Raw genomic sequence first — 13,409 nt, 5'->3', positions numbered from 1 at the left:
GTCCATCAAATGTCTCTCCTTTGATCCACTTCTTCCTATACCTGTTTCATTAGTAAGACTTTTCTTTGTTCCCCTGTATATGTCCCAGTGATGGAGATGATCTGATTAGGTCTATTGATAGGAATAATTTCAAGATTCTATATAGAAGAAATAAAAGAATTTGGCTCCCATTTCCCTTTTGGCACCCCAACCATCTTGAGTTTCCTTTGCTTTGTAATTGTAGAGAAAATCTTCAGGGAAGGGGTTATCATGTCTCCTTGTAATTCGCACTCTTGACACACCAGGTATGCCCATGGCACCAGCAAGTAAGCAGGAAAGATATCTTGCACATTCACTCATCCACCTCAGAGGTCCATCTACATGTGTGTCGAGGTTGACACTCTGCTTCCTGTTTCGTAGTAAGCATCCATCCAGAGGGCTGCAGATTTCTTCAAGGCCCTGTGGGAGGGAGAAACAACATCATCAGTAGGTGAGACTTTAATGTAAAAGGAGCTGCTCCATGGAACATGTGCTCTTTTGCTTGGTTCAAGGCAATATTTTCATTTTCAGCTATATCTGAAAGACGTCTTTTCTGTTGCCTAGTGGAAGGAGTCAAGTACACTGCATTGAGTTTTAGCAGATCAATTCACCTTTTCTTTAGGGAGGTGGTTGAGTTTTTCTTTCATTTTATTCTCTTTTGTGTCCTAAACCATCAATCTCCTTTACTCTAGCATTAAAGAAAAAAGCTTCTCTGAGTCTCTGTAAGATAAAGCACATACCTCTCTGTCAATTCATCCTGTTTTCTACCAACCATCCTATTTTATAATGTGAAAGATGTTTATCTATGTTCTGGAAATACAGCAATGAGTAGGAGAGACATAAGCTCCACCTATATGGAGTTCCTGGTCTAACTTGGGAGATATATATATTATAATTTATTGTCAGATTGACTACCATACGGTCTGTAAAATGTGCTTTGGGCTTTGGGGGTAGATTCCTGTGGTTCATCGTTTACATACAACACTCTGTGCTCATCCCAACGAGTACCCTCCTCAATGCCCATCACCCATTTGCCCCTCTTGGGAGACATATTTTAAATAATGTATTACCCATGATATTATTTAATAATGATTGTGATAAATGATAAAGCAAAGAGAAGCAAGTACTGCAAGAGCAGGTGACAGATTGAGTCTTGGGGTTGAAGGAAGACCAAGATAGGGAAAAGGCATTTATGAACCTTGGAGAGGGAATGAAAATCAACAAGGTGATATGAGGGAAGGTGACAGACTGGAAGAACTTTCTAGGCAAAACCAAGGGGACAAAGGACAGGGAATGGCAAGAGGCAGGGAGTTCTGTAGCAATTGAAGAGAGGCTAGGTCTCTGGAGGGCAGAAAAGGAAGTTGGGAGTGGTAGAGAGTTTGAAGCTAGAGCATCACCCAGGGTCTGATCAGGCTAGACTTGGCTTTGTTGGCATCATTCAAGACACTGTTGTTTTTGTTTTTGTTTTTTTTTAATGCTAAAAGAAAAAGAAACTTATTAAACCCAGATCATGGGCTGTTCATGTTCTCTAGAGGCTCTAGAGGGCTGTGATTGCATCAACATGAGTACAGATTTTCAGTCCCTGCAGGCTTCTCTGCTCTTGGTCGTTCACACACTTATGTCCCTGGACCCTATAGGCATCTAAGTTTGCATCTCTGGGCCAGATTCTAAAGCATGTCAAGGTTCTGTGGGGGGATGCAGAGACAAATAACATGCAGCTCTGGTTTTAAGAAGCTTGAGATTTAGTAGAGTAGCTAGTCATTTTCACTAAGAAGTATCTAGAAGACAATAGGTAAATGGCAAGCATTATTTATTATCATTGCATTGTTGATGTTCCCTGAAAGGTCTCGTGTTCATGCTGGGCATACAGATGCCCCATAACAAAGAGCTGTTGGGTAAATGATTCACAAGCCAATGAGTAGTCTGGGGACTAGCAGTGAGAGGAAAATGAGAGCTGTGAGCTGAGAGACTCTGTAATTACCTGGCAATATCTCCAAATGCTTCAAACATGGGCTTTTTCTCATACTGCAGTCCATGCTGGGCACACAGTGCCCTCACCAAGGGTTCCACCTTGTGATAATTATGGCGTGGCATTGTGGGAAACAGACTAGGGAAACGAGACAGGAGATATACAACTTAGATCAAAAGAAGGAGTTTTTGTTCCCCTATTACTAGATAAAACTCTATTAGCAATGCAGACCTTGTACAAAACTTCTGCTCCAGGAAGCTCGAAAACATCTTGCAAAAACATTCTAATCTTATCTCATAACCCTCTGCATGCCCTGTGGGTGGCTATTGTTTCGGAAGACCTAAGAGACTTACCTCTATAAAATATATTTATTTTGGGCCACATCAAATGTAAGTATGGGGTTTTCTACCATTTTGAGTTAACTAGAGAACTAGAGATAACTGCCCCCACCCCAACTCTGTCTCTGTCTCTTTCTGTATGTACATCTATCTCCTGTACAATGAATAGTTGAGTATTCAGTAAGTTTTCATCAAGGCATATCGGGTAAAGTTCTAGGATAAGAATAAGAAGAGAGATGAGTTTTATCCAAGGCTTTCACTAATCAAACCGATGAAGTTCTTTGATAAAATATGAGTAATAATTTTTCTTGTTTTGCTGAGATTTTAAAGGACTAACATGAGAGAAAGGATAAGAAAATCCCATGAGGAGGTATAAGATCTTTTCTCTTCTCTGTCTATCATAGATTTGGCTTAGATGAAACGAATGTGGAAAGTCTCTCCCTTGAATATTCTGGAGAGATTGGCTTTCAAAGTACTATCATTTTCTCTTTCTTTGGCGTATGTCTGTCTAACTGACTATTGGTAAAGTATTTCCAGATATCACCTGGAAATTTCAGTAGGAGCTGGATTTCATTATTGATTATTGTAAACGTTGCTTCCAAAGATGTAGATACAGAATGGGATTAAAATTAAATCTTAATTACATTTCAACACAACTTGGATAGACAAGCATCATGATTTTTCTTGGGTTTTGCCAACAAACCCCATATTAAAAAAATAATCACCAATTTCTATGTCCTTAGGAATCTAGAAACGGAGTCTTTGGTATTTTTCCAAGATTTCCCTTCATTTACTCACAATTGTTACACCTCCTTTCCATTGTTAATAGACTTGAGAAGATTCTGATTCATTTTTTTCCCTTGGAAATCCTGAGTTTAGGGCTTTCTCTGGACAGTATGGGAGAGCTGCTATAAGTGACAGCCTTTGCCTTTTACCATGAACTGTTTCTATCACTTACTGGTGCTCGATCTGGAAGTTCAGGTGCCCCGTGGACCAATCATTGAAAAAAGACTGTTCAACATTACAGGTGGCCAAGACCTGCAAAGAAAAAGCTTACATTAGATGTAAGTGAGCCCAACACTTGTGGGGATGAGCACTGGGTGTTATATAGAAACCAAATTGACAATAAACTATTTATATAAAAAAAAAAAGATGTAAGTGAGCCCAAGTGTCAAACAAAGAAGATGTTTATTTATTCCCGAGGTGCTTGGGGGCTTAGTCGTCAAGCATCTGACTTTGGCTCAGGTCATGATGTCACAGTTCATGAGATGGAATCCTACTGTGTGAGCCTGAGCCCCGCATCAGGTGAACATGAGTTCTGCTTGGGTGAGCCCTGCTTCTCTGTCTCTCTCTCCCTTTGCCCCTCCTGGGATTCTTTCTCTCTCTGCCCCTCCCTTACTGTGACCTCTCTCTGTGTGTCTGTCTCTCTCTCTCTCTCAAATAAAAAAAAAAAGATGTTTATTTATTCCCTTAATAAGTCAATCATGCAACAAGTTCCTATTTTGTGTAAGAAACTAAGAGGGATATAAAAGATATTCCTTGCCAGGTCTCAAGAAGATTATAATTTAGAAAGGTGCTAAGATATTTTGCTAAGAAGTTTATAGAAAGTAATAGATATGAAGAAGTATGTGGGACTAAATGACCATCAGCCCTTGGATACAGAAGGGTAAACTGTCATGAATGAGGACTCTGGCAGATGGGAAGTGGGATTATAAGATTTTGGTAGACATTGTAAGGGTTAGAAAACCATTTGCATAGAGTACACTTGAAGGGCTTCTAAATGGGAAGTAAGGCATTCAATTATCCCAGCTGTGAGTTCTGAGCATAGAAGTGCATTTCATTTTAAGTGGTTTCCTTTACAATCTAATGTATTTTGTTTTACGAACTTAAAACTATTATCCTGAGAAGGAGTTCATGGGCTTCCCTAGACTTCCAAGATTAAGAACCCTTATGAATCTCATTTTACTCAATGCCTTTCTAAGGTTTAATTCCATTTGGGTTGGTTGCCATTTTGAATATAATTTTTGTGGTTGTTTTATGTTAATGTTTCTCAAAGTGTATTTCAGAGCACTTTAGGTTCTCTAAGATCCTTTCAGGGGATCTGCAAGGTCAAACCTATTTCCAGAATACTTCTAAAACAGTATTTACCTTTTAAATTTCCAATCTCTCAGGCTTGTACAGTGGATTTTGTTTTCCAGAGGCTTCTAAACACGGGGTGGTATCATCAGTCTGATGTTTAACATGTATTGGTTTTATTCTTGTTATTTTAAAGTTAATTAATAAATGTTTTAAAATTCTCAGTTTTAAGTTCAAATATAGTAAATATCAATAGCTATATGTTACATAGAAAAAAGCTCTTTGAGGCTCTTAATAACTTTTAAGAGCATAAGGTGGTTTTGAGACCAAAAAGTCACAAATACTCTAGCCCTAATGGAAGGTCCACTGAATTTGGGAATGAGTTTGGAGAAAGAAGTGGTATAATGACTGGATTCTCCAGTTAATCATGGCATGGCCATTGGAAGGTTTAGGAGGCAAGGGTATTCTGTATTGATCATCACTCTGTTAATCATTAAGAGCATGTTCAGAGAGCATACCATATCTTCTCTCTAGACCTTTCTATCTATACAACGAAATAGGGTGAATTTCAGGGGCCTTCTAGGTGTAAAATTCATTTTGTAATTCTAGGATATCAGATTCACTTGAGAGGTTGTGTTCTGTAGGGGACTGGTCAGCAAACATTTCTTGTAAAGTGATTCTCTCTCATGGTTACTCACTTTTGATTTTGTAGCATGAAAGCAATCATAGAGAATATGTAAATATACAAGCATGACTGTTTTCTAATAAAATTTAATTTACAAAAACAGGCATGGGGCTGAATTTGGCTCTTGGACTATAGTTTACTGATCTTTAAAACACTTTTTAAATGTTTATTTGTTAATTTTGAGGACAGAGAGAGAGAGCGAGCGAGCGAACGAGTGAGCAAGCAGGGGAAGGGGAGAGAGAAAGGGAGAGAGAGATTCTTAAGTCCAATGGGGGCTTGATCTCATGAACTGTGAGATCGTGAATTGAGCTGAAACCAAGAATCTTATGCTCAACCCTCTGAGCCACCCATGAAGCCCTTTCCTGACACTTTAGACCAAAGACTCTGAAATCAGACTGCCTAGGTTTAAAACCTGATTTCTACCACTTATTAGCTGTGTGATGTCAGCTTCTTCATGCCTTAATTTTATCATCTGTAAAGTGGGAATAATCATAGCACCTGTGTTATGTAGTTATATGCAAAACAGTGGACAGTGCCTGTCACCTGGCAAGCATTCCATGGTAGAAATTATTATTATCTGTGGAAGGAACAGTCTAAATCAGTATAGTTTGAAGGATCTTTTCCAGGAACTCCACCATTACCTGAGTGCTGAGCCAGTCCCGGTTCTCTTCTTTGCTCATTTTCATTGGTATGTGGCTCATCTGGGTAACAAATGTTATCCAAGGACTTTCAATAAGCTTTCAGAGAATAAAAGGAGAAAGTGATGACTTCTTGGAGTGTTTCAGTTCCCAACACTGGGCTTGCACAACTGCAGCCAGATCTATTTGAGCTCTGGAGGAAATGGAAGGGAATCAATGGTGGTCATTTGTTTTCCTCTTTGGAGGCCGTTTATAAGTAGAGATATGACACACTACAGGCTTTTGATCAAATGACCAATCCTGCACTCCAATGTATGGGAGCAGTGACCCCAAAGTTTTTGCAACATTGTAGCAAGGATCAAAAGATACTCAGGGCATATGCAAAGTGATTGACAACCTTGGCTTTGCCATCAGATAGAACTTGGCTCAAATTCTGGTTTAGCACTGCCACTGGCCCTTACTTGCTCTATAACTTTGATAAATGATTTAATCTCTCTGAGATTAATGAAAGTGATGCTGCCTACATTACAGGAAGGTGCAAGGATTACATCAAACAAAGATAATGCAGGTTAATCCTTTATAAAAGTGTGTGATGCATATTAGCTGTCAGTATCCTTGTTATTATGTAGGGTTTAGAATAATTATGTGAAAGAAATGGAGAGGAATAAATTGGGAAGTTGAGGAGAGCTATTTAATTGAAGGCATTTTGGTTTTGGGAATATCTCTAGCCATAAAATAACATTAAAAATTCTTGTCTTTCCATTATTTTCTGCAAGGATTATGGTATCCAGTCAGTTGCAATTCTAAAGAACTTGGATATTAGATGGAATTCTGCAATTTGGGATTAAGCATGTGAGAAGGAAAGGACAAGATAGGGCAATTTTTTTTTCCAAGGAACTCTTCTTATTCAACTATTTCAATGTTTAGAAAAATATTTTTGTGAAATATCTCAGTTACAGAATGAGGTGTGGTATCCCAATCTTCTGCTAATCAAAAATATCTCAGATAATGGAGATAACAGGATCATCTGGGTTACAGGAATAAAAGAATACTCTTGCTTTCTTACTTGATGAAATATATGAGCAATATGGTTCCAAAGATTCCATAGAAAGGACCAAATGTGATGAAATGGCGGATGTAAAAGCTGCTGACCCAGGCAATGTCCTGCAGTGAAAAGTGATTGACAGTTAAATGCCCTGGACACAAGTTCATTTCCTCTTCACAGGTCTAGGGCCCCTTCATGAACTGACGAAATCTTATGTCTTATTATTCAAGGAACCTACATCTCGAAGGTGTCACACATTTTCACATCCCCCTCCCTTTTTTTTAACTAGAGCTAGCTTCAGAGGATGTATCATTACTCACCCTCCAACATCTTCGGAAACACATCAGTTGGATGGATTCCAGATTGAAATATACCGGCATGAGGAGGGGTAGCCCCACTGAAAAAGAACACAAAAAAGATGGAGAGTAAGTGAGTAGAATGTGCCAATGCAAATAAGCAGGAGTCTATCTCCTTAACATGCCACTCCTAGAATGTTGCTCCTGAGGAGAGATGCAAAGTGGAGATCCACAACCACATCCTGGAATCTACGGGGCTCTTTGAGTCTCTGAGGTTGAACCAGGTTTTGTTTCAAACTTTCTCAAGGACACTGAGGAAGTAGAAGATTTGAAGATTTGAGTCATTCTTAGGGAGGCAACCCAGAAGAGCTTCTGCTGTGAACTTTCAAACTTCCTGAAAGTCCATGGAATCAATCCATCAGGCCATGACAATCGTTAGGATTAGGCTCTGTCACAATATGTCCAGGTGGCAGAAGTATTAAAACCTATACTCACTTCCTGACCAGATGGTTATTTACCTGCTTCTTCCCTGGCACCGGGGAAGCTGCTCAAAGGAGTGTGTTGGAATCCTGCTGAGTTTTGACAACTCTGTCCTTGGTCAGACTTTAGTTGCACCCTCTTTCTCCACTATGTCTCAACATTGCAGACTCTCAAACTCTGCAAACTCTTAGCAAAAATGATTTTGTCCATCCCCCACACTAAGATGCTTGAACAAACATCTTGAGCATAGTTTTTAACAGCTTAAGGCCATGTCTATAGGATGACCCCAGTCTTTTTAAAGTTCTGCCTGAGAAAGTTCAACATTGCCAAATGAATTTACTGTTTGTTCAAGCCCAAACTGACCATAGGCTTTGGACCTCCTTTTCCTTAGAAAACTTACAATTGTAAAATTCTTTCTCTGTCTTTGAGATGGATCTTCTACAACCAAGAAATGTCTTTCTCAAGGACCTGGGAGTTATTCCTTTGATATTTTTTTCCATGTTTATTTATTTTTGAGAGAAAGAGGGACAGAGTGGGAACAAGGGAGGGGCAGAGGGAGAGGGAGACACAGAACCCTAAGCAGACTTCAGGCTCTGAGCTGTCAGCACAGAGCCTGACATGGGGCTTGAACTCAGGAACCACGAGATCATGACCTAAGCTGAAGTCAGCCGCTTAACCTACTGAGCCACCCAGGTGCTCATGGGAGTTATTCCTTTGAATATAATCATCCAGGATAGAGCCTTGTCTCCTAGTCTCTCTGTATGGGGGGTGGGAACCTAACTTTCATAAACACCAAGCAGCAGATACAGATGGCTTAATCACACTGACCAACTTTCCCTCCCACCAAGCTCTCCTGGAAATTTCCTGTAGCACACTCAGTGTTTAAAAGGTCTCCCAACTTTTGATTCAGCAGAATTGAGCTGAGTTTATATTGAAGTCCCTTTCCCCTACTATGGAAGCCTGAATAAAATCTGTCCTGTCACCTGCAAAAAATGTCCAGTTCTGTTTCTTTTTGACAGTTTAAGTGTAACTTACTTGTACCTGAGATGCTACGTTGGTATTTGAAGGAAAAAGACACAATGAAACAGCCCAAGAGCAGAGAGTTTTGTGAGGTGGGCATCGTGCGGTGAATCCACACCATTTATTCATTCCTCATGAGCTAAGGGCATATTGCAGCACTACAGACAGGGGAGAAAAGCAATTCCAACAGCTTTTATTATGTGAATGCATTGCTGGTTAGGCTGGAGATCAGCTACCTTTCAAAATGGGGCACCGATGTCTTCATTTCTCTTTTTGGTCATGTAGGAAAAGGAAAAGGTGACTCTCATAGAATGAGGTTGCAGAATTCCAGCAGTAGAAGGGACAGCAGTGAGAACTGACCCCCTTCCCTCAAAAATAAGCCTATAGGCCATCCTGGTCAAGCATGTTACAGATGACTACTGGTGCCCAGCATTTGAGCAAATCAGATAATCTGCAACAGTTTCCCAACCCCAAAACTACTGGCATATGGGGCCAACTAATTTTTTTTTAACTTTAAAAAATTTTAATTTTTTAAGGACTGATGGATGTGGGGGGGAGGGGGGATGGGCATGAAGGAGGACACTTGTGGGGATGAGCACTGAGTGTTATGTGGAAACTAATTTGACAATAAACTATTTGTAAAAAAATTTTTTTAACTTTTAAAAATGTTTTAATTTATTATTTATTTATTTAGTTTAATGGAAGGTTTTTTTTTAAAAATATAATTTACGTTAAATTGGCTTACGTACAACACCCAGTCCTCATCCCAACAAATGCTCTCCTCAATGCCTATCACTCACTTTCCCCTCTCCTCTACCCCCTATTAACCCTCAGTTTCTTAAGTAAGAGTCTCTTAGGTTTGCCTCCTACTTTCTCTGTTTGTAACTATTTTTTTCTCTCTTCCCTTCCCCTGTGGTCTTCTGTTAAGTTTCTCAAGATCCACATATGAGTGAAAACATATGATACCTGTCTTTCTCTGACTGACTTATTTCACTCAGCAGAATACCCTCCAGTTCCATCCACATTGCTGCAAATGACATAATCTCATTCTTTCTCTAATTGATAAAGAATGCCAACTAATTGCCAACTAGTATGTCATTGTATATATAAACTACATCTTTGTTCATTCATCAGTTGATGGACATTTAGGCTCTTTCCATAATTCCGCTATTGTTGAAAGCATGGGGCCAGCTAATTTCTTGTTAGGGGCTGTCCTGTGCATTGTAGGGTGTTTAACAGAACCACTGGCTTCTATCCACTGGGTGCCAGTATCATCTTTCCCTTTCATTGTGTTACCAATGAAAACGTTTTTTTTTTGAGTTGTCATGAATTTGATTTTGGTTAAGAGGAATACATTTTTGCTTATGATATTTTTTAAATCTTTTTTTAAGTTTATTTATTTTTGAGAGAGAGAGAGAGAGGCACAAGCAGGGGAAGGGCAGAGAGAGGGAGACACAGAATCTGAAGAAGACTTCAGGCTCTGAGGTGTCAGCACAGAGCCCGATGCTGGGCTTGAACTCACAAACTGTGAGATCATGACCTGAGCTGAAGTTGATGCTTACTGACTGAGCCACCTAGGTGCTCACTGATATTTTTATCAATTATCATAATTATGTAGCTACCCTATTTTCTTTCAAGCTTGAACCCACATTCATATCTATTTATATATATTTGTACCTACATATGATTTTCAATTATATTCTGTGCCACTATCATAAAAGATTTCCAGTGACTTGTGTTTATAAAGTGGGAGTTTAAACATTTACAGGATTACTGAGCTTCAAAAGTTGACTAGAAATGCCACTGTACTCTCCACTTAGAAACTGAACAAAGTTCTAGGTCTTAACAGTTATGGTCTTCTTGAAAGTTTTTTTATATAAATGATAGCAGTTTAGAAATTAAAAACCTTTTATCTTACAAAATAAGCTTTGAATGGTGGAAGGTTTCCTTTGTGTTTTAAAACATCTTTACAGTTGATCGTTGGAGTATTTGCTTTCTTTAAAAAAAACTATCATGTTAAATTTAGACTGTACTAGGATATCAATGAATTTTGCTGCTTGGCAGTTTTAGTTACTACCTTAAAAAACCAAAATACATACATATATATACATGTATATATATGTATATATATCTGTCCAATAATTATCTTCTGCAGCTGTATGTAGGCCATGGAAGCATCCAGCTTTCTCTCACACAGTAACTCTCAGGTACCTTTTACTCCTGAGCATCTACATTTTCTGGCTTCATAATGTCAGTGCTTTGGCATTCTTTTCCTTTTTATTTTTTTTTAGTAGTTTATTGTCAAGTTGGTTTCCAAAAACACCCAGTGCTCATCCCCACAAGTGCCCTCCTCCATGCCCATCACCCCCCTTCCCCTCTCCCCCTTACCCATCAGTCCTCAGTTTGTTCTCAACTTTCAAGAGGCTCTCATGGTTTGCCTCCCTCCCTCTCCTCCCCTAGTACCCCCTTCTTCTCCCCCATGGTCCTCCGTTAAATTCCTCATAATCCTCCTATACGTGCAAACATATGGTATCTGTCCTTCTCTGTCTGACTTATTCGCTCAGCATAACACCCTCAAGTTCCATCCATGTTGCTACACATGGCCAGATTTCATTCTTTCTCATTGTTTGGCATTCATTTCCTATTTCTCTTTCCTCCCTATCCAAAAACCACTATTCTTTTCTTCTTGATAAGTATTTAACCTTTCTATGATTATACTCTCAGATGTAAGGCCCCCTGATTGCCATCCTGACTTCCATCCTTCCTGAAGCATCTCAGGAGATGCACCTTAAAATCAAAATACTTATTTGCTTTCTCATTTTTCCTTTGCAGACTTTTACCCCCAAGAAGTTTGAAATAAGATATGATGGCTTTTCCAATTCACAATAAAACATGGGCTGGTCTCTCTGTGAGAGCATTGCTGTTGTGCCTTCTGGCTTGACAATCACTTGTTTCAAGGACATGGGATGATAAGGAAAGTGGCTCCAAGGAGACTCACGTATGTAGAAATACAGGTGCTGCTTTTCATAGTTGATATATTTGATTTTCATCTTGCCATACTGAAAGGAGAGAGCATAAAACTAAAATAAGAAACAATACCTGTGGTCATTATACTCAAGAACATTGCTGTGTGTGTGTTTAAAATCTCTATGGAAAGAGCCATATGGCTAGAATTTATTGGCTGTCACTCTTGAGGCTCAGGAAGAACCAGAACGGGAATAAGAGGAAATACTGCAGAATCTTTTTGCTTTAATTAAATGTGGGTGATTTTTGCATTTGATTATGGGGTTTGTGATTTTTTAAAAAAATCCTATGGAAGCCATTTTAAAACATTTTTCCTTCCATGCAATGAAGTGGTGATCAAAAGGGAATATTTATGATAAGTTTTCCTAGCTCCTTTTAACTATCGTGTTTGGAATTCTGCTTGAAGCTCAGTTTCCATCTCCATTCATTCATTCATTCAACAGATATTTATCAAATGGTCATGTGATAAAAGATATAGGTATGGCTCCTCTTATCTGCCCCATCTTTCCTTCTTTGTGTTCTCATCATGGATCTCACACTGTGATGTATTATTTCTAAGGTATAATGATATTACATAAATTTTTAATGCTGGGAATGTGATTAATTTTCTAGGCATCTCCTCAGTTAATGTAGTCTGTGCTCAGTGCGTAAGAACAGCAAATACCCAGAGGGGAGCCATAAAGGTAATGGTTATATCTCCAGTACCTAATAAACATACAGCAACTGTTTAGTTGAATGAATGAAAATGAAAATTTACCTCTGCTCTATATTTTTGCTGTATGTTCACTTGGTCACAACACTAGGGGCAGTGCTTGATATCTGCTCTCCTCCATTTTGTTGATACCTCCCTTCCTACAGATAGTCTTCTTTTCATATTTGGATAGTAAGGTTGACCTTTCCTTCTCTTAGTGTCATAGATAAAAAGAAATAGCATGCTGATAATGTTAAAAGAGCTCTTTGCAATTACTCTCAAACCTCCAGATATTTAAGTAGTGGGAAACACAGGAAAAAGAGCAGGTGGAAATTTCTGGGAGCTAGCACACTTAGATGGAGGACTGATTTTAAGTATCACTCCAAAAGAGGGCTCTAAGTCTTCCAGAACATGAGTCCAGGACCTGGGACATAGAATGTTTGAAGAAAATGGTAGGAAGATTGGCAGTAAAGTGAGATGGAAGAAAAAGTTCAGGGCTCACTAGAATCATTTTTTTTTTAACATAAAACGACTGAATTTTAGAGTTTAAATAATTTCAAGCATTGTCTCAGGCAGTGGCTCTGAAACCATATCACACAGAATCCTAAAGCCTAGGAACATGTCCCCAAAGCTGCTATAAAATGTATCATTTGTGAAGAGGCAGTATGTATATTGAATATAGCCTTAAGGAGGTACTTCTAGGGAGGGGCAGCCTGCTTCATAAAATTCAGTCAGACAGGGGCACCTGGGTAGCTTAGTCGGTAAAGTGTCTGACTTCAGCTCAAGTCATGAACTTGCAGTTCAGGCCCTGCATTGGGCTCTGTGCTAACAGCTCAGAGCCTGGAGCCTACTTCGAATTGTGTCTCCTCCTCTCTCTGCCCCTCCCATGTTCATGCTCTGTCTCTCTCTGTCTCTCAATAGTAAATAAAAACATTTTTAAAAAATTCAGTCTGACAAATCTTTCTTGCTCTGTGGGGATGAGTAAAGAAATCAAAGTGGCATTATCATAATTTGTTGATGAGCATAGGATTTCACCATCATTAGGCAAGTCCAACTTATTTGTGGAGCTATTGTCAAAAGCAACTGATTTGTAATCACAACCAGAGATGTTTTTTTAATCTAGTCAAGA

At 39.0% G+C, this 13,409-nt stretch overlaps 1 protein-coding gene across 1 annotated transcript in view; it reads right to left on the bottom strand.

Moving 5' to 3' along the window:
- Window positions 1-356: 356 nt before the first annotated feature.
- Window positions 357-13,409, bottom strand: part of LOC120227525 (fatty acid desaturase 2-like protein FADS2B) — a 32,975-nt gene continuing 19,922 nt past the window's right edge. Inside the window, 7 exon segments of the mRNA XM_039225621.1 lie at window positions 357-438; window positions 2,000-2,125; window positions 3,284-3,363; window positions 5,728-5,822; window positions 6,789-6,888; window positions 7,090-7,166; window positions 11,564-11,624. Of these exon segments, the coding sequence (XP_039081552.1) occupies window positions 357-438; window positions 2,000-2,125; window positions 3,284-3,363; window positions 5,728-5,822; window positions 6,789-6,888; window positions 7,090-7,166; window positions 11,564-11,624 (621 nt within the window).

The sequence above is a fragment of the Hyaena hyaena genome, unplaced genomic scaffold (genome assembly GCF_003009895.1).
Source record: "Hyaena hyaena isolate Hyena2069 unplaced genomic scaffold, ASM300989v1 scaffold_2447, whole genome shotgun sequence".
Taxonomy (NCBI): Eukaryota; Metazoa; Chordata; class Mammalia; order Carnivora; family Hyaenidae; genus Hyaena; species Hyaena hyaena.
The sequence above is the reverse complement of the archived record's forward strand: the minus strand, read 5'-3'. Positions and strand labels throughout refer to the sequence as shown.